General features: G+C 48.4%; 1 protein-coding gene and 1 non-coding gene across 2 annotated transcripts in view; both read left to right on the top strand.

Annotated features, from left to right (window-relative positions):
• The first annotated feature begins 3,644 nt into the window (after window positions 1–3,644).
• The window catches only part of OLFM2 (olfactomedin 2), a 76,832-nt gene continuing 57,503 nt past the window's right edge, over window positions 3,645–22,973 (top strand). Inside the window, exon 1 of the mRNA XM_086409151.1 lies at window positions 3,645–3,852. Within this exon, the coding sequence (XP_086265277.1) occupies window positions 3,781–3,852 (72 nt within the window). The 5' untranslated portion in view covers window positions 3,645–3,780. The remainder of the gene's footprint in view (window positions 3,853–22,973) is intronic.
• Window positions 5,375–5,447, top strand: TRNAD-GUC (transfer RNA aspartic acid (anticodon GUC)). Its single transcript has one exon. It is a non-coding gene; the product is annotated as a tRNA-Asp (tRNA).

The following is a 22,973-nucleotide window of genomic DNA, read 5'->3' as shown; positions in this document are numbered from 1 at the left end:
GTGCTTGCTAGACATCACTGCAACACAATAGAAAGATGACCTCCACCCACCTTCACTCACTTCCCCCACCCACATCTCATGCTTCTAATTGATGGAATCTCATTGCCATACAGAAATCTAGCTGCAAGGGAGTCTGGCAAACATAGTTTTTAGCTTTGCAGCTTCTGTAGTATAGGAAGGGACACTAGGGGCTTGGGATGGTGCTGAGACAGTTCATTGTCTCTTGGTTTTGATACATAGAATTTTTTCCCTCTTTCAATGGTAAAAGTTTCATATCCTCCACCCCTACCCCCTTGTTTTCTATCCAATATAGTTTAAATGAGGCTAACTCCTCTTTCTGGCTCTGGAGGGGTGATCTATGAACCAGGTCTGGTCAAGCTACACAATCAAGTGTAATTGAAATTACACTTGAAATATGATTGGCTCAGAGATAGGCACATAACTTGAGATGGGTCAATGAGAGTCATTATTTTGCAAGCTCTCTTTTTGCTAAAGCTGCTGAGCTTGGAAGATGAAAGGTTCTGGGAAGTATCTATGTCATCTCCTGGCTAAAAGAGATCCCTTATAGAGAATAGGGATTAAAAAGCAGAGACATCACTTTGCTGACAAAGAGCTGTTTAGTTAAAGCCACTCTAGTGCTTTTGCCTGGAGAATCCCAGGGACAAGGGAGCCTGGTGGGCTGCCATCTATGGGGTCACACAGAGTCGGACCCGACTGAAGTGACTTAGCATGGTTCTTCTAGTAGTCATGTATGGATGTGAGAGTTGGACTATAAAGAAAGCTGAGTGCCAAAGAATTGATGCATTCAAACTGTGGTACTGGAGAAGGCTCTTGAGAGTCCCTTGGACAGTGAGGATATCCAACCAGTAAATCCTAAAGGAAATCAGTCCTGAATATTCATTGGAAGGACTGATGCTGAAGGTGAAGTTTCAATACTTTGGCCACCTGATGCAAAGAGCCAACTAATTGAAAAAGACCCTGATGGTGAGAAAGATTGAGGGCAGGAGGAGAAGGGAGCAACAGAGGATGAGATGGTTGGATGGCATCACTGACTCAGTGGACAGGAGTTTGAACAGACTCTGGGAGATAGTGAAGGACAGGGGTGCCTGATGTGCTGCAGTCCAGGGGATCACAAAGAGTCAGACATGACTGAGTGACTGAACAACAACAACAACATAGAGAATAGTAGATGATAAATGGGGAGAGACAGGATTCTGATGATATGACAGAATCCCTGGATCCAGCCATGCTTGCATTCCATTACCTCTGGATTTTTTTTTTTTTTTCAGTTTTGTGAGATAACAGATAGTCTTTACTGTTTAAGACAGTTCAAGTGGCTACTTGCTATCAAAGGAGCACTGAATAATATATGGTGGGATTAGCAAGAGCAAAGACATGGGTAGACATGCATGGCTTAGGTTCATTTACTCGTTAAATTATTCTTGATCATCTTCTTCATGTCAGGCCCTGTGCAGAGTAAAGGAAAACAAAGGCCTGGACTGTTTCTCCCTCTAGCTGGAGACATAGAGGGGTCAAAGATGAGTAAAGCCAATGGATACTCAAGCACCAATTAAGAAAACCCAGTGACACCTGATGAGAGTTGGCAGAGGGATCCACTGCTCTTCTACCCTACCTTTGCACACTGTGGAGAGCCAACTGCCAGTGCCAGACATCAAGCCACCTGGCCCAAGAGTTTTGTTGTACAAGGTCCTTGAGAAGCTGATCTCTTTTCAGTGCTGGTGCTCAGTTCTGACTACGACACTAACCACAGAGGAAGGCAGACACCATGCTCATCATAGCATTGACCATGATGCTGATCTCAAAGCTGACAACAGTACAACCAGGACACTGAGCATGACACTGACCACAGTAAAACCTGATCATGATTTTGATGGTAGCATGGCCAGGGCACTGTCCAAAGCTAGGTCAGAACCCTGACCACAGCATGACCAGGTCAGTGATTGTGACTCTGAGCACAACATGGCCAGGAAGCTGACCACCACACTGACCACAGCACAGTTAAGACCTGTAGAGACCACAGTACTGACTGCAGTGCTGACCCCAGTAGAACCAGGATGCTGATGGAAGCACAGATCACAGTTTAACAGGACACTGACTACAGCATGATCAGGACACTGAACTTAGCCACCGACCACAGCTGTTGAATGTATTGGTCAGGGTCCAGTCAGAAAAACAGAGCTCACACCAGATAGTTCAATAGCAAGAATTTAATATGGGGATTTAGTCATAGAGATGGCAGTTAAGCTTTAAAAGTAAATACGAGGAAGTGAATCTACTCAGGAGTAGCAAGCTACCACTTCCAAGGGCTGAAGCAGCAGAGGGGGGAGGGGGTTACCCTGGTAACGGCCACCTGGCAGGAGCTGAATGAACCATGGTGAGGACTCCCAACGGTGCTGATGTCCAAACTGACAACGTACTATCAGGACACTAAGTATGACCCTGACCGCAGTATGACCTGATCATAATTTTAATATAGCCTTCAATGTAGTAATACCCTCCGGGCATTGATTGCTGGCTAGGTACTCTCTTTATTCATGAGTCACAAAGTCCCCAACAACTCAAGAGGAAACAGTTCTCCCAAGAGAAGGAAAGCTCTTTGCCTGGCATTGCATGGCCGAGAAGGGACAGACCAGGGTGGAACCCAGGCCGTATCATATAACAAGCTCTTTCTCCTTGCTTTGACAAAAACACCCATAACTTGTTATCTGTCCCACACAGTAGGATCAGTAAAATTCCATGCTTCCCCATTCCCAATATTTATGATCGATTCCTCTATAACCTGACTGGCCTGCTTGGTCACTACCCCTCCCCCGCCAAAAAGCCACAGAGGGACTTTGGAGAAAGAAGATGATTGGGGAAGCCGAAGAGGGGGGAGGCAGAGAAAGGATGGAGGCAAGACAAGGACGCTCTTCATCTGCAAATAGCTTTGTGTGGAGGTGGCTGATTCTCTTAGGATTCTGGTCTCCAGTCTTGGGCCATTGAAATGAGAGGGAGAGACTGTCCCAGGTGTGGTGGAAAAAGGGAGACTGAGCCCGAGGACCCCTGGAGAAGGGGAGGAGGTGAAAACAAGGTGCCCACCAGCTGGTCACCCCTTTCGGCCTAGTCTAACGATCTCCCGCCCGCTGTATCTGTCTTCCTTTTTGTCTCCTTCTTCCACCCCACCCCTCGCCCCCCGTGTCATGGCCGTGACCCCTTCCTGCAAAGAAGAGTTTCACACACTCTGCCTCAGTTTCTCTGTTCACTCCTGACTTCCGTAAGCATGAGGCCTCTCAATGTCTCTTCTTTGCTGCCAGGCCTTCCTCCTACGACTCCGTCCCTGGATCCCCCTCCCACCCCTCACTGACAGCGTAGGAAATGTCCAGGGAGGGGAAACTGACAACCACGTGACGGAACCTCACTCCCTCCCCCCATCTCCATGACCACCCCCCCCATGGCCTTGGGGTTCTGGGTCGCGTCCCCAGCTACCCTCCCCTTCTTCCTTCCATCTTCCTTCCCCCTCTTCCCCATCCCCAGACCCAGCAAGATCCGCTCCCGAAAACGAGCTGGGGGTTGGGCGGGGGGGCGGAGCCCGCAACAAAGACTCTGAGCGAGCGCGGGGGGCGGGGGTGGGGCGGGATCCCAGCCGCCGGCGAGGCGGGGGAGGCGGCGGCGGAGGGTCGCCCTGGCCGGCGGGCGGGCGGGGTCGCGCCTGGTGGCGGTCCCCGGGCCGAGGCGCCGCTAGGGCGGGCGGGGGACGGGACGCCGGGCCGGGGGCACGTCATGTGGCCGCTCGCGGTCCCGCCGCCGCCGCCGCTGCTGCTGCTGCTACTGTGTTCAGGCCTCGCCGGACAGGTAGGGGCCCGGCGGGCAGGTGCGGGCGCGGAGGGCTCCAGGAGGGGAGGGGGCTCAGGAGGTCCCGCAGAAACGGGACTGGGGGCTCCATGGCTTCCCCCCCGGGGCGGTGAGGGAAGGGGGGTCGCAGAGGGGGAGGGGCTGGGCCGTCCACCCTGGCTTTGGGAATAAGAAGGGAAGCTTTAAATTCAGCTTCAAAGCATCCTAGGTTTGGGGGACCACCTGACTCCAGCTTCGGGGTTCTCAACCTCTCGGTGACCCGGAGCCCACACCCGCCATCTCGCTCGAGCTTAGTGGGGTTGTGGGAGGGGACTTCAGTGGGGTTTGGGCATTACTTGTCCTTCATGCCCCCCATCACAGCCCCCGACTCCTCGCCAGCATCCCCAGTGTGGGCAGGGGGTGGGACTCGCATGTGTGTGACTGATGGGGATGTGTGCGAGGTGCTGGAGGGGTGCTGGGTAAACGTGGGTGCCTTTGTGTCACGGTTGGGTGTGACTGAGAGTTTGTGTGTGTGGCTGTGCAGGTGTGGGGCCGGCTGTGCGTGAGTTGGGGCGGGATTGGGAGAGGGTGTGTGTACGTGAGGCAGATTCTGAGTGTCACAGCTGGAAGCTGTGACTTGAAGGGCTGTTGTGACAGTGGGAGGCTTGTGAGGCTGCGACCTGGAGTTGTGTATCTGTGTGTGATTGGCAGAGTGACAGCAAGTGAGGTCTGTGTTAATCCCAGTGGTATTTGGGCAGCTGTGACTGTGTGTAAAGGGCTGTGTGTGTCAGTGTCCCCATGACTCTGTCCATCTGCCTGGGTGTTGTACAAAATGTGTGTGACCAGGTGTGTGCCTGGTGTGGGAGCTTTAGGTAATTGTGTGTCATTCTGTGCCCAAGTCATTCTAAAAGGGGGTATGTGGGGCAAAGACTGTGTGTGCGAACGTGTATATCCATGTGTTTGTGTGTGTGCACTGCACACGCCATGCTTTCACAGAAGTGTGTCTCCCTCTCCATGCTACCTCACCTCTTGAGCAGGCTTTGCAAAAGGAGGGGTGGTCCCAGCTTTCTAATGCTATTGGGAAACCTCTTTCCTGCTCCATCTTCAGGGTGGGAGCCCCCTAAGATCTCATCTTTAGAAGCTCAGAAGGAAGCTGGAATCCAAAATAATAAAATAATAATTATGATAACAGCTAACACTTATTAAATGCTCATTATGTGCTGGGCACTGTTTCAAGCACACAGAATGAACTAAGGCATTTAATCAGTAATTAATGGGTGCTCATGTTACCTTCACTTTACAGATGGGGAAACCAAGGCACTGGAAAGTTAGGTCACTTGCTTAAGCTCAGACAGCTAGGGTGTGGCAGAGCTAGGACTGAACCAAGGCTCCTGAACCCACACATTTACTGTCTTGTTAAATAATCCACTCCATGGGTGTGGACAGTGCCTGTGTAGACACTAGAAGGGTTTCTAGGTAGAAACTCAGAGGAAGAACAATCCTGGTACCTTCTCTTTTGTGGTCAAGAGAAGAAAAAGGGACTTCCCTGACAGTCCAGTGGTTAAGACTCTGTACTGTCACTACTGAGGGCCCAGGTTCAATCCCTGGTCAGGGAACTAAGATCCCACAAGATGCGCGGTGTGGCAAAAAAAAAAAAAAGAGAGAGAAGAAAGAAATCAGACCCTTGTGCCCACTCTGGGGGTCTGGGGACATTGGGAGAGATGGAGATAAGACTGTAGGTAGGAGGATTTCCAGGCCACAGAAGACCTCAAGAGGTGCCCTCCCTCACTCTGTTTTCCCATCACAGTATCCAAGTACTGACTGGGGTGGGGAGTGTGCTTAGTGCCAGGCATCAGGCTGCACACTACAGGTGCTCGACTGATACATGAATCCCAAAGAAGTAAAGAAAGTCAGCTGAGTGAGAGACAAGAAACCAAAAGATGTGTACGCTCAAGAGAATGGTGGATAAAAATGCACCAGGAGGGAAGCTGAATTGGGTTTCCCAGAAGGATCCTTGGAACCACCATCTGGGGACTCTTCCCCCATCCCCTGCTAACCTTTAGGAAACTCTACATTTCCTGTCCCGTGCCAAGATTGTCTAGGGGTGCGGGAGAGTGCAGTGAGAGGTGCTGTTGGGTGACCCCAGAGGAGGGTGGGAGATGCTTGGGGGCGGGGCTCACATGAAGATTCATAGGGGAGGAGCTAAATGAGGCTGTTTGGGGGCGGGACTAAACTGAGTCCGTGGAGGCGGGGCCAAATGGTGGATGGGGCGGGACTTAGCTGGGGTGATCAGTTGGGGTTATGCTGGTCGGGTCCTTCCACTAGCTACAGTGGGCGCTACTGTGTTGTGTGTCCCAGCTTGCCCACCCAGCCTAGCGCCCCAGGGAAGAGAGAGGTCTGGAAAATGGACACTCTATCCCCTCTGAGTCTCCTCCATTGTTTCCCAGGACCTCCTTCCCCGTCATTGATGGGCCCTGGGCTCCACCAGGGGTCCTTTCTGGAAATTATGCATTTGTCCATTCAATCAACAGATATGATGAAACACTGGAGATTCAGCCTTGAACCAAGTCATCAAGTCCCTGCCCTCCTGGGGTTGACCTTGTAGTAGGAGAGACAGACAAAAACCGAATAAATATATAATACCGTGTGAACAACTAAATCAATATATAATACAGTGCAAGTGGCATGAAGAATAATTAAACAGGGTAAAGGAGGTTAAGGGCTTCCCTTGTGGCTTAGTGGTAAAGAATCCACCTGCCAAGCAGGAGATGCAGGTTCTATCCCTGGGTAGGGTAGATCCCCTGGAGAAGGAAATGGCAACCCACTCCAGTATTCTTGCCTGGAAAATCCCATGGACTGAGGAGCCTGATGGGCTACAGTCCATGGGGTCACAAAAGAGTCAGACACCACTTAGTGACTAAACAGCAAGGGAGGTTAAAGAATGATGGGTGGGGTGGGGAGCTGTTTTAGCAGGTTTGATAGAGACTGTGTCTCTAAGGAGGTGGTATTTGAGGCTCCCTGAGAGGTGAGAGAGATGCCTTCTGTGTCCAGGGGGAAAGCTTTCAAAGCAGGGACAGCAAATGCAAAGGCCCTGAGGTAGGAACAAGCTTGGAGTGTTTGAGGAGCAGCAAGAAGGCTGGTGTGGCTAGAGAGGAGTGAGGGAAGGAAAAGTCGAGGGGAAGATGAGGCCAGGGAAGCCAAGAAGGACCAGACCAAGTGGAAACTTGTGGGCTGTGGATAGGAGCTTGGATTTTACCCTGAGAACAGGAAAGTAGTACATGTCAGAGGAGTTGTCCATCCATCCAGGGTCTGGAGCTACCAGAGAGCTTGATAGCTTCAAGGCTCACCATCTTTCCTCATGGAAAGATGCTCCCTTCCTGACCACTGGGAAGTCCTCTTTCAGATCTAGCTACATTGGGACTTCCCAGGTATTCTAGTGGTTAAGAATGTACCTGCCAATGCAGGGGACACTGGTTCAATCCCTGGTCTGGGAAGATGCCACATGCCATGGAGGGCTACTAAGCCTCAGTGCACCTCAGTTACTGAGCCTGTGTGCCCCAGAGCCTGTGCTCTACAACAAGAGAAGCCACTGTAATGAGAAGCCATTGCACCAAAACCAGAGAGTAGTCCCCACTCGTAGCAACTAGAGAAAGCCTGAGCAAAGGAATGAAGGCTCAGCAGTCAAAAAAATAAAAAAGATCTAGCTACATCTCTGGTACTGTGTGAGTTTGGGGTCCCCTCTTTCCTGGGGTCCTCACAGGATGGGACAGGAGGAATAGCTCAGTTTATACTGCATGCCTCAGGGCCTTTGCATGTGTCATTCCTTCTGCCTGGGACACTGTTCCCCTAGGTAGCTACTCAACTTCCTCCCTCTCCTTCTGCTTAAGTCACCTCCTCTGAGACCTCTGCCTTTGTGCTGTTTTTCTTGATAGCCTTTGTCACTACATTTCCAGGATTTGTTTATTCACTTATTGGGCTTCCTAGGTGGCTCCGTGGTAAAGAATCTGCCTGCCAGGCAGAAGACATGGGTTCAGTCCCTGGGTTGGGAGGATCCCCTGGAGAAGGAAATGGCAACCCACTCCAGTGTTCTTGCCTGAGGAATCCCAGGCAGAGGAGCAGAGGAGCCTGGGCAGAGGAGCCTGTCGGGCTGCAGTCCATGAGGTCACAAAAGAGTCGGCCATGACTTGAGACTAAACAACAACAAAACAACAAATTATTGTCTCTCTCCCCCTAGAGGGGCAACTTATCGGGGTCCGGTGATCTGTTGTATCAGTGTTTACAGCAGAGCCTGGCACGCAGTAGGATCTCAAAAAATATCTGTCGAATGAATGGATCAGTCCCTCCTCCTCTTCCCCCCACAGAGTCTCTTTCTTTCTCAAACAGTGGGACTCTTGTGCCCAGGGAAGGTCAGGGGAACAACCCTCCCCTTGGGTTATCCCATACCCATTGCAAGTCAACCATCGCTCCTGGATTGCAGGCATTAGGAAAACCCGTCTTCATCTGTGCCTAAAAATTCCAGCACTCCAGGGCACCACTATTTAGGATTAAAACTCTGTTCCCCCAGGGCTCCATTAGAGAATGTAAATGTTTCGGGTGGAGGGAAGTAAAAGGAAATCTCGAGGACTCCCAGATAATTAAGTGAATTGGACGTTTTCTTCCTAAGGGGTTGCTGCTGAGCTCAAGCTGAAGGAGCTGGGGCGACATCTAGTGGTAGAATGAGGTTTGTGCAGAGACTGGTGTGTCCCGTTGACTGGTGAGGAGGTGCAGGCAGTGTGTGTCAATAGTCCTGGCCAGGGTGTGACAGGTGAGGCACTCGTCTTGGGTGCAAAATCGAAGGAGGTGCCAATAGCTTCAGAAACCAATATTTTTTTAAAAAAGATTTATTTTTACTTTTTGGCTGTGATGGGTCTTCACTGCTGCACGCAGGCTTTCTCTAGCTGAGGCGAGAGGGGGTCTACTCTTCGTTGGGGTGCTCGGGCTTCTCACTGTGGTGGCTTCTCTTGTTGCGGAGCACAGGCTCTAGGGTGCTCGGGCTTCAGTAATTGAAGCCTGTGGGTTCAGTAGTTGTGGCTCAAGGGCTCCAGAGCACAGGCTCAGTGGTTGTGGTGCACGGGCTTAGTTGCTCCGTGGCATGTGGGATCTTGGACCAGGGATCGAACCAGTGTCCCTTGCATTGCAAGGCAGATTCTTAACCACTGGGATACCTGGGAAGCCCCCAAGATAAATATTTTTATGCAATATTTTAGGAAAATAAAAATCAATGCAAAAAAAATCCATGATGAACAAAATAACAAAATTTTAAATAAAGGCAGGATCAAACTCTGCTTGTGTATGACTCACTTCACTCTAACCGTGCCCCAATACAATAGTAGTGTGTCTATAGTGTCCATGCGCATATGTGTGTATGTTTAGCAGCCGTGTACTTGGCATTGGTCAAACTGGGCACCGGGACACACGTGTGCCATATTCACACCTATGGGTATATAGGCACAGTGATTCTGTGTCCATACAAGTTGACCACATGGACGTGTGAAGATTTCTTATGATCTCAGCAGCTGGTGTTAGCAATGACTCTGTGTCCCCAGAATTTGGTGGCCAGTGCCTGGGAAGCAGTGACTGGCTGTTTTCATTTATCCATGCATTCATGTATTCATTTAGAAAGCATCCATTGTGAGTCTTCTGTGTTTCGAGCCTTATACCAGACACCGAGGCTGGGTGACTGTTTGAGCTCTCAAGGAGTGAGATGAAGATTTAACTTCTTTCAAGTTGAGCCTGGCTGTGATGGGGAGAAGGGCTTTGTGGCAGGGGCAGGAGACTTTGTTCGTGTTTTTCCAGGAACTCATGTCTGAGCACATTGACTTATCTTCACTTTCAGAACAGAAGCCTGGTCTTTCTCACAACCCCATCCATTCAGAGTGTTAGTTGCTCAGTTGTGTTCAACTCTTTGCGACCCCATAGACTGTAGCTGTATCTCTGGGGTTTCCCAGGCAAGAATACTGGAATGGGTAACCATTCCCTTCTCCAGGGGATCTTCCTGATCCCCGGACCAAACCCAGGCCCCTGCTTTGCAGGCAGATTCTTTACCATCTGAGCCACCAGGGAAGCCCTCATCCATTCAGAGCTCAGCCACAAATCAAGAAGGAGCAGAGAGGAGTCAGAATAGGTTCCATGAAGTCTGTGCAGAGAAACTGACTTGTGTTGCTTCTGGGAAATCCAGTAGGTTCTCAGTGCTGGTTTACTCTTTAAAAAAAAAGAAAGAAAGTGTTACTATTAAAAAAAATTTTTATTTATTTTTAATTAATTTATTTTTGGCTGTGCTGGGTCTTTGTTGCTCATGGGCTTTTATATAGTTGCAATGAACGGGGGCTCCTCTCGAGTTGTGGTGTTCAGGCTTCTCATTGCGGTGGTTTCTCTTGTTGCAGAACACGGGCTCTAGGGCGCTCGGGCATCAGTACTTGTGGCACATCAGCTCAACAGTTGAGGCTCCTGGGCTCTCATTTGAAGGTGTGTAAGGCGGTTCTCCATTGTGGCCTCAATTTGCGTTTCATTAAGTGATGTTGGAAAAAGAAGAGTTAGTGATGTTGAGCATCTTTTCATGTGTTTGTTTGCCATTTGTATATATTCTTTGGAGAAATGTCTAGTCAAGACCTTTGTCCATTTTCAAAATTAGGACGTCTGCTTTTTTTGTTGTTTAAATACAAGGTTTTAAAGCCAGGAATAAGACGTGGTTGGATTTGTAAGAGGGAGAGATCCTCTGGTTGGAACTTGGAAGACAGGTCGGCATAGGGAAAGTAAAGGTATGAAAACAGAATTATTACAAGAGCTAACAAAACCAGAGGCAAGTTGGTGGCAGCCGTGGGTAGAGCAGGACCAACATTTAGGGGGCAGGGGGAATGTGACTCTCATTGTATAGTGGCCAAGGTCCTCAGCCAGGCCTGCTGTCTCCTTTGGAGTCTCCTCTTGGAATTCTGAACCAGGCAGGAAAGCAGAGATGGCAAGACAGAGAATTCCTGGGAGGAAGTGTTTCAACACCATTTCTAAACACTTGCTGTAACCAAGCGAAAACCAAAAAAGCTCAAGGCAGGCACAGGCTAGAAGATTAACACCATGTGTGTTTGTGTGTTCTGAGGGATGCAAAGCTGTGTGTGTGTGGACAGAAATTCATGCCTTTCCTCTGTGTGAATGAAATATCATGGGAGCCAACACGGTCCCTTTGACAGAGGCCACTTGGCTTCTTGCAAAGGACACTGAGTTTTTCTTGGTTTATGTTTTCTAGCTTTTCCACTGGACATTCTAGCATTTTTGCCTGCTGCACATCAAACAGAAATGACACTTATGTTTTATACTTGGGTGTTATTGTTAAGTTGCTACGTCATGACCGACTCTTTTAACTCTGGACTGTAGCCTGCCAGGCTCCTCTGTCTATGGGATTCCCCCAGGCAAGAATACTGGAGGGGGTTGTCTTTTCTTTCTCCAGGCGATCTTTCCGGATCAGGGATTGAACCCAGCTGCCCTGCATTGGCAGGCAGATTCTTTACCACTGAGCCACCTGGGAAGCCTCTTTACGCTTGGTACCTTAGTTCATAATTTTGAATGAACTTCCTTCTTGACATATCTACAAAGAGGTATGCAAATCATAACAGTGCCCTTTAGAAATTGTCTTAAAGTGACATAATGTGACCAGTACCAGGTTGAGAAACAGAACGTTTTAAGAATCCGGAGCCCGCTGATGCCTCTTCTGGTTCCCATCTGCACTTTCACCTTCCCCGTCCACCTAGAGGAACCACTGAGCCAGGCATCTCTCACTATGCACTGGTTTGACCTGCTTTTCAACTTAATGAAGTCACTAAATATATTGTTTTTGGTGCCTAGTTTCTTTTGCTCAGCATGATGCTTGTCAGATTCCTCCATATTATTGTTTTGTGGTAGATTGCTTGTTTCTCTTGCTTTGTGGTGTTCCATTGTGTGAATATATCGAGTGTGATAGATCCATTCCACTGTTTCTTGGCATTTGGGTTGGTGAAGTTTGTGGCTGACACAAACATTCTTAAGTAAACACCCTGATACATGCCTTTAGGGATGCTTGTTTGCATTTCTGTTGGGTGTATATATACAGTAGATTCTCTTTTTTCGAAGTGATTATGTTCTATAAAGAATTAGTGAGGTAAAGACTGAATGCTGTGAATACTGAGTTAGTGAATACTGAGTCATCATGGCATTAGATTCCTGCAAGGCTCTGGTCACATTTTTGTTTACGAAACAATACGCAAACCCCTTTTATGAGTGTTTGTGTTTAAAAATACTTTATCTAATATATGTTGCTGATTCATTGGCATCAAACTCATGGCCAAAGGCATTCTTTTTTAAAAACTTAGTTAAATTAATTTATTGGTTGCATCAGGTCTTAGCTGTGGCTCGCAGGACCTTGTGTCATGTGGGATGTTTCCTTGCGGTGCATGGACTTTCTCTAGTTGTGTCTCTAGGGTTCAGTTGCGGCAAGGGGGCTCTAGTTGTGGCGCACAGGCTCCAGAGCGTACAGGCTTAGCAGCTGCAACACTCAGGCTTAGTAACTCCTCATCATATGGCATCTTCAGTTCAGTTCAGTCGCTCAGTCATGTCTGACTTTTTGCAACCCCATGAATCGCAGCACGCCAGGCCTCCCTGTCCATCACCAATTCCCGGAGTTCACTCAGACTCAGGTCCATCGAGTCAGTGATGCCATCCAGTCATCTCATCCTCTGTTGTCCCCTTCTCCTCCTGCCCCAAATCCCTCCCAGCATCAGAGTCTTTTCCAATGAGTCAACTCTTCTCATGAGGTGGCCAAAGTACTGGAATTTCAGCTTTAGCATCATTCCTTCCAAAGAAATCCCAGGGCTGATCTCCTTCAGAATGGACTGGTTGGATCTCCTTGCAGTCCAAGGGACTCTCAAGAGTCTTCTCCAACACCACAGTTCAAAAGCATCAATTCTTCGGCGCTCACCCTTCTTCACAGTCCAACTCTCACATCCATACGTGACTACTGGAAGTTCCCCCAACCAGGGCCCGAACCTACATCCCCTGCATTGTAAGGCAGATTCGTAACCACTGGACCACCAACTGAGTCCCCCAAAGACAATCTTGAGCAAAGCTTATCAATGAGTCCTATTTTCTCTAGAAGACACTTTACAACCTTCTTTTGCCTAGAACACTAGACAGAACTTAGCACTGTGCACGTGGTCCCTTAAAACAGCAAGATCACCAATAAAATGCATGAGAATGTGAAAGTTTCAGCATCAAGTAGACTGTGAGAAAGAAAGTTATTTGCAGTTATGAGAACTGAAATAAGAGGCCCACAGCATGGCTGCAGTGGATCTCCATTGGGAACCTGTGTGTCAGTGACTCAATATTTTTGCTACCCTGTGAACGTCCATGGATTACCATAAAACTCCAGGAGGATTGATTTGGGGGTTACAAATAAATTGTAGTGAGTAGGTGAGTTTGACAACACGGAACCCACAAATAGTGAGACTCAAGTATATATACCTAGGAGAAGGACTGTTGAGTCATAGGGGAGGAATATGGGCTTCCCAGGTAGCTCAGTGGTAAAGAAGCTGCCTGCCAATACAGGAGATGCAGGAGACACAAGTTTGATCTCTGGATCAGTAAGATCCCCTGGAATAGGAGATGACAACCTACTTCAGTATTTTTGCCTGGAAAATCCCATGGACAGAAGAGCCTGGTGGTCTACAGTCTCTGGGATCACAAAGAGTCAGATATGACTTAGTAACTGAACGCATACACAGGGGAGGGATATATTGAACTTGAGGAGGTAAGTGCCAGTCTTCAAAAGTTTCAAAGACTCTTCAAAGAGTTTACCAATTTACTGTCCCACTAGCAGCATCTGAGCCTTCCGGTTGCTCTGCATCATTACCAACACTTGGTATGGTCTTTGTTTCACTTTAGACATTCTGATGGGTGTGTAGTGGTATCACATTTTGGGTTTAATTTACATTTCATGATGACTAATAGTATTTAAATACCTTTTCACATGTTTATTGACCACTTGAGTATTCCCTTTTGTGAAATGCCTTTTCAAGTCTTTTGCCCATTTTGCTATTAGGCTGTCTGCCTTATTCTTATTACTTTGTAAGAATATGTGTTTTGTATACATCCAAATTTTGTATCTGTATTTCTGTTTCTTATATGAATTAAAATTAGGATATCAGTTCTTTGTTGGACATAGGATTGCAAGTATCTTCTACTATGTGGCTTGTCTTTTCATTCTCTTAATGTCTTTGATAAATAGAATTTAATTTGAATGTAGTTTATTTTTAACTATGGTATGTTCTTTTTTTTTTTAACAAGTGAACTTTAATTATTTTTGGCTGTGCTGGGTTGGGTCTTCATTGTGCTGCTTCTCTAGTTGCAGCCTGCAGGCTTAGTTGCCTCACAGCATGTGGGATCTTAGTTCCTTGACTAAGGATCATACCCATATCCCATGCTTTGGAAGGATAATGCTTAACCACTGGACTAACCAGGGAAGTCCCTGAATGCAGTTTAAATAATAATGTTTTTCCTTCAAGATTAGTGCTCGTTAGTGTCCTGTTTTCGGAGAAGGCAATGGCACCCCACTCCAGTACTCTTGCTTGGAAAATCCCATGGATGGAGGAGCCTGGTGGGCTACAGTCCATGGGGTCGCTAAGAGTTGGACACGACTGAGCGACTTCACTTTCACTTTTCCCTTTCATGCATTGGAGAAGGAAATGGCAACCCACTCCAGTGTTCTTGCCTGGGGAATCCCAGGGACGGGGGAGTCTGGTGGGCTGCCATCTAGGGGGTCGCACAGAGTCGGACACGACTGAAGCAACTTAGCAGCAGCAGCAGCAATGTCCTGTGTTGGAAATCTTTGCCCACCACACAGTAATGAAGATATTCTTCTATATTTACTTAAAATACTCATTGTTTACCTCTCACATTTAGATGTAAAATCTACCTGGAATTGGTTTTTGTATATGATGTGAGATACAGATCAACATTTATTCTTTCCCCTTTGAATAGGGCCGAATGACCCAAGAACAGGCTCCAGAGTCTGGGCTAGATTCCAGGGGATCTTGGAACAATTTCTTAGCATCTCTGTGCCACTATTTCCTCATTTTGGAAATTGACATTATCTACTTCATATTGGTTTTCTGAGGGTAAATGAGTTATTACATGGACATTGCTGCAAATGGTGCCTAGCTCATGTTGTTGTTGCTGTTGTTCAGTTGCTAAGTTGTGTCCAGCTCTTTGCAACTCCATGGACTGCAGCACGCCAGGCTTCCCTGTCCTTCACTGTCTCCCAGAGTTTGCTCAAATTCATGTCCATTGGTTGGTGATGCTATCTAACCGTCTTAGCCTCTTCTGTCCCCATCTCCTTTTGCCTTCAATCTTCCCCAGCATCAGAGTCTTTTCCAATGACTTGGCTATTCGCATCAGGTGGCCAAAGTACTGGAGGTTCAGCATTAGTCCTTCCAATGAATATCCAGAGTTGATTTCCTTTAGGATCAAGTGATTTGATCTCCTTGCTGTCCAAAGGACTCTCACAAGTCTTCTCCAGCACCACAATTTAAAAGCATCAATTCTTCAGTGCTCAGCCTCCTTTATGGTCCAACTCTCACATATGTACATGACTACCTGAAAAACCATAGCTTTGACTATATGAACCTTTGTTGGCAAAATAATGTCTCTGCTTTTTAATACACTGTCTAGGTTTGTCACAGCTTTCCTTCCAAGGAAAGCTCATGATGCTGCTGCTGCTGCTAAGTTGCTTCAGTCGTGTCTGACTCTGTGCGACCCCATAGACGGCAGCCCACCAGGCTCCCCGGTCCCTGGGATTCTCCAGGCAAGAACACTGGAGTGGGCTGCCATTTCCTTCTCCAATGCATGAAAGTGAAGTCACTCAGTCGTGTCCGACTCTTAGCGACCTCATCAACTGCAGCCTACCAGGCTTCTCTGTCCATGGGATTTTCCAGGCAAGAGTACTGGAGTGGAGTGCCCTTGCCTTCTCATAATAAGTACTCAATAAACCTTAGCAATTATTGTTACTGTTTCTGACTGTTACAAACTTTTTTTCCTCCTGATAATTTTTCAGATCAGGGGAAAAAGATTTCTTCTCATGGCTCCTGGTGTGTTCAGGTTGCTGTAATAGAATAACATAGACTAGATGGCTTATAAACAACAGAAATCTATTTCAGTTCTGGAGTTGGGGAAGTCCCGGATCAAAGTGAAAGCGCTGGTAGGTTTGGGGTCTGCTGAGGACCAGTTTCTCGGTGTCTTCTCACTGTGTCCTCACGTGCAAGGGAGAGGGAGCTCCCTGGGGGTCTCTGTATAAGGGCACTAATCCCGTACATGAGGGCTCCACCCTCAGGACCTAGTCACCTCCCAAAGACTTCACCTCCAGACACTATCACATTGAAAGTTAGCTTTCAGTATGTGAAATTGGAAGGAGTAGGGGGAGACTGACATTCAATCTGTAGCACTCCCCAACACAATGTTTAGAGTCGTGATGGTGACAGTGAAAAAGGGACACTTTCTGGAGATATTTCTACATCAATTTCAGCTGGCATTGGTGATAATATGAATGGAGGAGTAGGGACAGAGAAAGAACACAAGAGGGGCATAATTGATAGTTTCTAACTGTGGGTACATCTGGGCCAGGAGCAGGATAGAGCAAGCAAGAAATATAGGATGTAGAAATTTAAGGAAGGGACTTCCTTGGTGGCCCAGTGTAAGACTCCATGCTTCTACTGCAGGGGTTGTGGGTTCAATTCCTGGTCGGGGAACTAAGACCCCACATGCTGCCAAAAAAAAAAAAAAATTAAGGAAGAACTCATTCTCATGTCTGAAGAAGGCAATGGCACCCCACTCCAGTACTCTTGCCTGGAGAATCCCATGGACAGAGGAGCCTGGTGGGCTGCAGTCCATGGGTCGTAAAGAGTTGGACACGACTGAGCGATTTCCCTTTCACTTTTCACTTTCATGCATTGGAGAAGGAAATGGCAACCCACTCCAGTGTTCTTGCCTGGAGAATCCCAGGGACAGGGGAGCCTGGTGGGCTGCTGTCTATGGGGTTGCACAGAGTCGGACACGACTAAAGCAACTTAGCAGCAGCAGCAGCATTCTCATGTCAGTACAGGGTTCCTTGGGGGAGGGGACTTTCAGGGAAAGTTTAGGGATGGTCCCCCTTTACAGTTTTTTTGAGGTATAATTTATATATCATTGGTCTTCTCTGGGCTTGGACAGTAAAGAATCCACCTCCAATGCAGGAGATCTGGGTTCGATCCCTGGGTCGGGAAGATCCCCTGGAGAAGGAAATGGCAACCCACTCCACTATTCTTGCCTGGAGAATCCCATCGACAGAGGAGCCCAGCAGGTTACAGTCTATGGGGTCGCAAAGAATCTGACACGATTGAGCGACTTTCATTTTCACTTCGTATACCATTAAATCCACCTAACTGTGCAACTCAATGACTTTTAGTAAATTTTCAGAGTTGTGCGAACATCATCCCAATCTAGTTTGAGGACATTTATATCACCTGCAAAAGATCCCTCACGCCTGTTTGCAGTTCATTCCCACGCCATCCCATTTCAGACAATCACTACTCTAATTTCTTTGTCTCTATATTCGCCTTTTCTGGACATTTTGTGTAAATAGAAATCGTACAAAATGTGGCCTTTTGTATCTGATTTCTTTCACTTAGCAAAATATGTTTAAGGTTCACCTATGTTGAAGCATATATCAGTTTGTTCCTTATGATTCTTTCTAAAAATTTATTTATTTATTTTTGGTTGTGCTGTGAGGTCTTTTCTCTAGCTGCATTGAACGGGGGCTACCGCTTGTTGCTGTGCTCAGGCTCTCACTGCAGTGGCTTCTCTCATGGAGCGCTGACTCTAGGGTGCTCAGGGCCTGTGGGCTCAGTAGTCGAGGCTCACACGGGCTTAATTGCTCTGCCACATGTGGGAACTTCCTGGATCGAAGGATCGAAGCCACGTCTCTTGCATTGGCAGGCAGATTCTTGACCACTGAGCCACAGTGGTATGGATGTGTTCACCAGCTGTATGGATGTACCACACAGCGTATCATTTCACCAGTTGATGAGCGTTTGAATTGTTTCATTGTGAACAATGCTGTTATGAATATTCATATGCAATATTCATATGTCCATTCCGTGGACATATACTTTCATTTCTCTTGAGTGGATGGAATTGTTGAGTCTTATGGTCAATTTCTGTTTAACATTTTAAAAAACTGGTAAATTGTTTCTCAAAGTAGTTGCAACAGTTTATTTTACTTTTTATATTAATTTTTGGCTCGCTGCACTGGGTCTTCGTTGCTACGCTTGGGTTTTCTCTAGTTGCAGTGAGCAGAAGCTACTCTTGGTTGCGGTACAGGGGCTTCTCACTGTGGTGGCTTCTCTTGTTGAGGAGCAGGGACTCTAGAGTGCAGGTTCAAGTTGTGGCACACGGGTTTAGTTGCTCTGCAGCATATAGGATCTTCCCGGATCAGGGATTGAACCCATGTTCCCTGCAGTGGCAGGTGGATTCTTACCCACTGGACCATCAGAGAAGTCTGCAACATTTTATATTTCCACTAGCAAGAGGTTTTGGTCTCTTCACATCATCACCAGCACCTGCTTCTGCCCGTCTTTTTGATTGAGGTTTGTCTGGTGGATGTCATATGTGATTAGTCCCATGAAAGACACAGGTGGAGATGTGCAAGGAGGAGATGGGCATGGGAATTTGAGCTCTAGGTGGAGATACGGCCTGTAGAAATACCTTTGGGAGTCTCAGTTGTAGATTCAGTCAATTCAATAATTTCTTGAGCACCTGTGCATGCGTGCGTGTGTGCTCAATCGCTTCAGTTGTGTCCAACTTTTTGTGACCCTTTGGATTGTAGCCCACCAGGCTCCTCTGTCCATGGGCTTTCCCAGGCAAGAATACTGGAGTGGGTTGCCGTGCCTTCCTCCAGGGGATCTTCCTGACCCAGGAATTGAACTCGTGGCTCCTGCATTACAGGCAAATTCTTTATCTACTGAGCCACCCAGACAGCCCCTTGAGCACCTACTATTATATGCCAAGCACTATCCTAAGCTGTAAGGATGCAGCTGTGGAAAACACAGGCATGTAGGAGCCCTTGTGAAGCTGAAAGTCTAGTGGAAGAGACAGACCAGAAACAAATAAAAGTACAATACAATGTCACATGGTGATAGATATTGTTCAAAAAAAAAAGTAGAGCAGAGTAAGGGACGGAGAGGTGGTAGTGGTGCTGGAGGTGCTGCTGGAGTGGGGGGGCCAGGGGAGGGCTTCGAGATACAATGGTCAGATCACTCAGAGTCCAGGCAGGGAAGCAAGCCACTCTGGGTGTTTCAAAGAGAGGAAGTGTATTAATAATATGGAGAATTAGTTTGTCTCAAAATGGAAGAGTTGAGAAGCCAAACTGATGGAATGATCAGGGAATCCAGGAATAAGCCACAGCACAAAGCTACTGGAGGGACAAGACAAAAGGAGGGGTGTGATGAGGAAGAGGCTTGTGTGTGGGAGCTGGGATCATGGGGTCATAGAGAAGGTGTGGCCACTGTCAGAATGCACACTGCCACCCTAAGCAGAGAAAGAAGAAATACCCTGGCCCTCTCCCTTCCTCCTCACTCTCCAGTCTCCAGTCTCCCTCCAGGGCCTCTCATTGGGAGGGACTACCAGGAAGCCAGGGTGCCAGAGAACCTGGGAAATGTAGTTTTCTGGAGAAAGGTAGGGTATGGCTCTGACCTACACAATGATAGCCCAGAAATATAAGTGAAATAAAGGAATAAACCACAGGGACTTCCTTGGCCATCCATTGGTTAGGACTCTGCGCTTCCACTGTAGAGGGTGTAGATTCAATCACTGGTCAGGAAACTAAGATCCCTCATGCCAGGTGGCATGGCCAAATAAATTAATAAATATAGTTAGGGACGTCCCTGGCAGTCCAGTGGTGATAAAACTCTGTCTTCCAATGTCGTGAGCCTGGGTTCAATCCCTGGTTGGGGAACTAAGGTCCCACATGCCATTTGTCCCACACGTGTTAGTCGTTCAGTCACGTCCAACTCATTGTGACCCCATGGACTGTAGCCCGCCAGGCACCTCTGTTCATGGTGATTTCCCAGGCAAGAATACTGGAGTGGGTTGCCATTTCCTTTTCCAGGGGATCTTCCCAACCCAGGGATCGAACCTGGGTCTTGAACATTGCAGGCGGACTCTTTACCATCTGAGCCAACAGGGAAGCTTTCACATATCATGGTACAGCCAAAATAAATAAATACAGTAAAAAAAAAAAAAAAGAACAAACATCGTGTATATCTGTGTTAATAGTGAAGACAGCAAGTGCAAAGGTCCTGAGGTGGGAGTGTGCTGAATGGAACCAAAACCCTAGGAGTGAGTGTGATGGATGATTCAGGCACAGAATACAGAATGACAGGGGCTAGGAACCTAGGACAAAGCCTCAGGAGACATTTAGGAAGAAGGCAGGAGACAGTGATGGTGCAGCATTGAATTCAGAGGACAAATGACTTTCAAGAAGGGAATGATCCACAAGGGCTTACTTGTGAGAGTGACTAAATGAGGCTGTGGGATGAACAAATTGTAGGGCCACTGGTCCTTTAGTGAGAGGATTGTGGGAAACATACAGGAAATGGGAGGTGAGGGAGCAGAGACGGCAAGAATAGATGTGAGTGTAGACCACTCCTTGAAGGAGTTTGGCTGGAAGGAGCTAGTGCTGTTTCCTGCATCACCAACAGTTAGTGAATGAGAGTATCATCCTGTTCCAAATTCTTTAAACTGGGAGGGCTTGGAGCCCAGTGGCTCGGGGATCTGAAATCAGACCCACCTAGGTTCCAATCCTGGGCTCAAATTTATCTCCTGGCTCCTCTCTGAGTGGTTTCCCTCTTGTAAATAGGGAAGGTGCTGTACTTTTCATGGGAGATTTCACCCAGTACTCAGCAAGTGTATTTGCAAAGTGTTCAGCACTCCTAAATGCAAGCTGTAGTACAAGTAGGCAAAGAGACATCTCATTTTTCTAAAGCTCATTATCAGTTGCAGATAATAACAATGTCAGCTATTTATGAAACACGATGTCCCAGACAAGCAGCAAAGTGCTTTACAAGCACCATCTCTCCCCAACTTACTCTGCTGCAACCTGCACACTTGGCATCTTTCCTGTTCCTTCAACATTTGCTTCTGTCTCAGGGCCTTTGCACTTGCTATGCTTCCTGCCTGGAGCTCTTCCTTCAGATATCCAAATGGCTCCCTCCACTTTCTTCAGGTCTCTGCTCAAATGTCACTTTTCCCAACCACCTTGATTAAAGTTTTACTCCCCTACTTAGTCCATATGTCCCCTCCTCTCCACCCCCATTTGTTGTCTGTCTGATCCTATTGTTGTTCAGTCACTCAGTCTTGTCCGGCTCCTTGTGACCCCATGGACTGCAGCACACCAGGCCTCCCTGTCCATCACCAACTCCCGGAGCTTGCTCAAACTCATGTCCATTGAGTCGGTGATGCCATCCAACCATCTCATCCTCTGTTGTCCCCTTCTCCTCCTACCTTCAGTCTTTCCCAGCATCAGGGTCTTTTCCAATGAGTCGACTCTTCACATCAGGTGGCCAAAAGTATGGGAGCTTCAGCTTCAACATCAGTCCTTCCAATGAATATTCAGGGTTGATTTCCTTTAGGATTGACTGGTTTGCTCTCCTTGCAGTCCAAGGGACTCAAGAATCTTCTCCAACACCATAGTTCGAAGGCATTAGTTCTTTGGCACTCAGCCTTCTTTATGGTCCAGCTCTCACATATGTACATGACTACTGAAAAAAACCATAGCTTTGACTAGAAGGACCTTTGTCGGCTATAGAATGTTCAGCTCCACAAAGGCAGAGCTTTTAAAATCTGTTGTTCATGGTGCTTGGGACATAGTAGATGCTCAATAAATCTTTTACTTGATTGTCAGGACATGGGAGCCATTTACAGGTGTTAGGTCTGCAGATCCTTAAAACCATCCACTTTGCAGATGAGGAAACTGAGACAGAGAGAGGTCATTGCTTGAGGTCACATAAGGGCAGAACCTGCCTCTCTGGATCGTTAAGCTCAGAAAAAAAGGATTGTCAAGACCCCCACCATCTCTACCCCCCATGCCCAGCGCTTCTCCCGAGGGCGGTGAGCGGCCACTACCCAGGAAAGGCCTGAGTCATCGTCGCCTCCAGACGGCGGCGGCCGCGGGCTGAAGGCGACGGTGGCGGCGGCCACGCGAGGTGATGCGGGGACGCCAGGAGGGGGCGTGAGTGCAGGGAAAACAGAGGAAATTAAAACCGGCAGGGCTCTCCTCCTGGCGGCCTGGCCGCCCCTGCCGCCGGCTGGTGCGTGGGTGGAAAGTCGGGGGGGCACTGCACGCCCCCCTCCTTCGAAGGGGCGGGCCCGGGAGCTGGTCCCTGGGGTCTGGAGGAGGGTCCGAAGCATCAGTTCCCCGCCCTCACCCTAAGTTCAAGTTGTGAGTGGAGACCCGCCTGGGACTGTCTGCAAAAGGCTAGTTCCTGTCTCAGCCGTCGGGGGTAGCCATGCCGCCCCTTGGAGTCATGTGGGCGGCGGGTCCTCCTGCTGCAAAAGTGACCCCATTCCTGAAGTAGTCACATCTATTGGTCTCGGACGCGCCACTCTAGGCTTCCCTCGTCCGAAAACAACCAAGGGGTCCCGAGTGGTCCTGGTACCGGGGTGCCCCTTCCCCAAGGAAAAGGAGACCCTTGGCCTTCCCATTCAAGGAAGCGCACCAGAGTCCCCCCGCCCCATGCCTGGTCTCTCGGTTTTTAGGGAGCCGGTGTCGGTGTCCTAGCAGGAGGTGGATAGGGACTTGTGACTCCGGCCACCCCCCTCTCACCGCCCCCTGCCAGCTTTGGATGGTCGGGGTGGGGCGGGTGCCCATTTAGACGCTGGCCAAGCACTCGGGGGTCTAAGAGAGGGGCTGTGCGTGGAGAGTGGCCAGGGAATACCTCACTGGGGTTGGGGTGGTTGGGGGGTAACTGGGGGCGGGGACACCGCTGGGGGCGGGGCCGGGATGCCGCGGCGGTGGGGGTGGGGCAGGTGGGGAAGGCCGCCGGAGGGGGCCCCTC

This window comes from Bos grunniens, chromosome 7, assembly GCF_055505025.1.
Source record: "Bos grunniens cultivar Pamir isolate PY7600 chromosome 7, Bosgru_T2T1.0, whole genome shotgun sequence".
NCBI lineage: Eukaryota > Metazoa > Chordata > Mammalia > Artiodactyla > Bovidae > Bos > Bos grunniens.
Note: the sequence above shows the minus strand (reverse complement) of the source record. Positions and strands in the feature narration are given on the sequence as shown.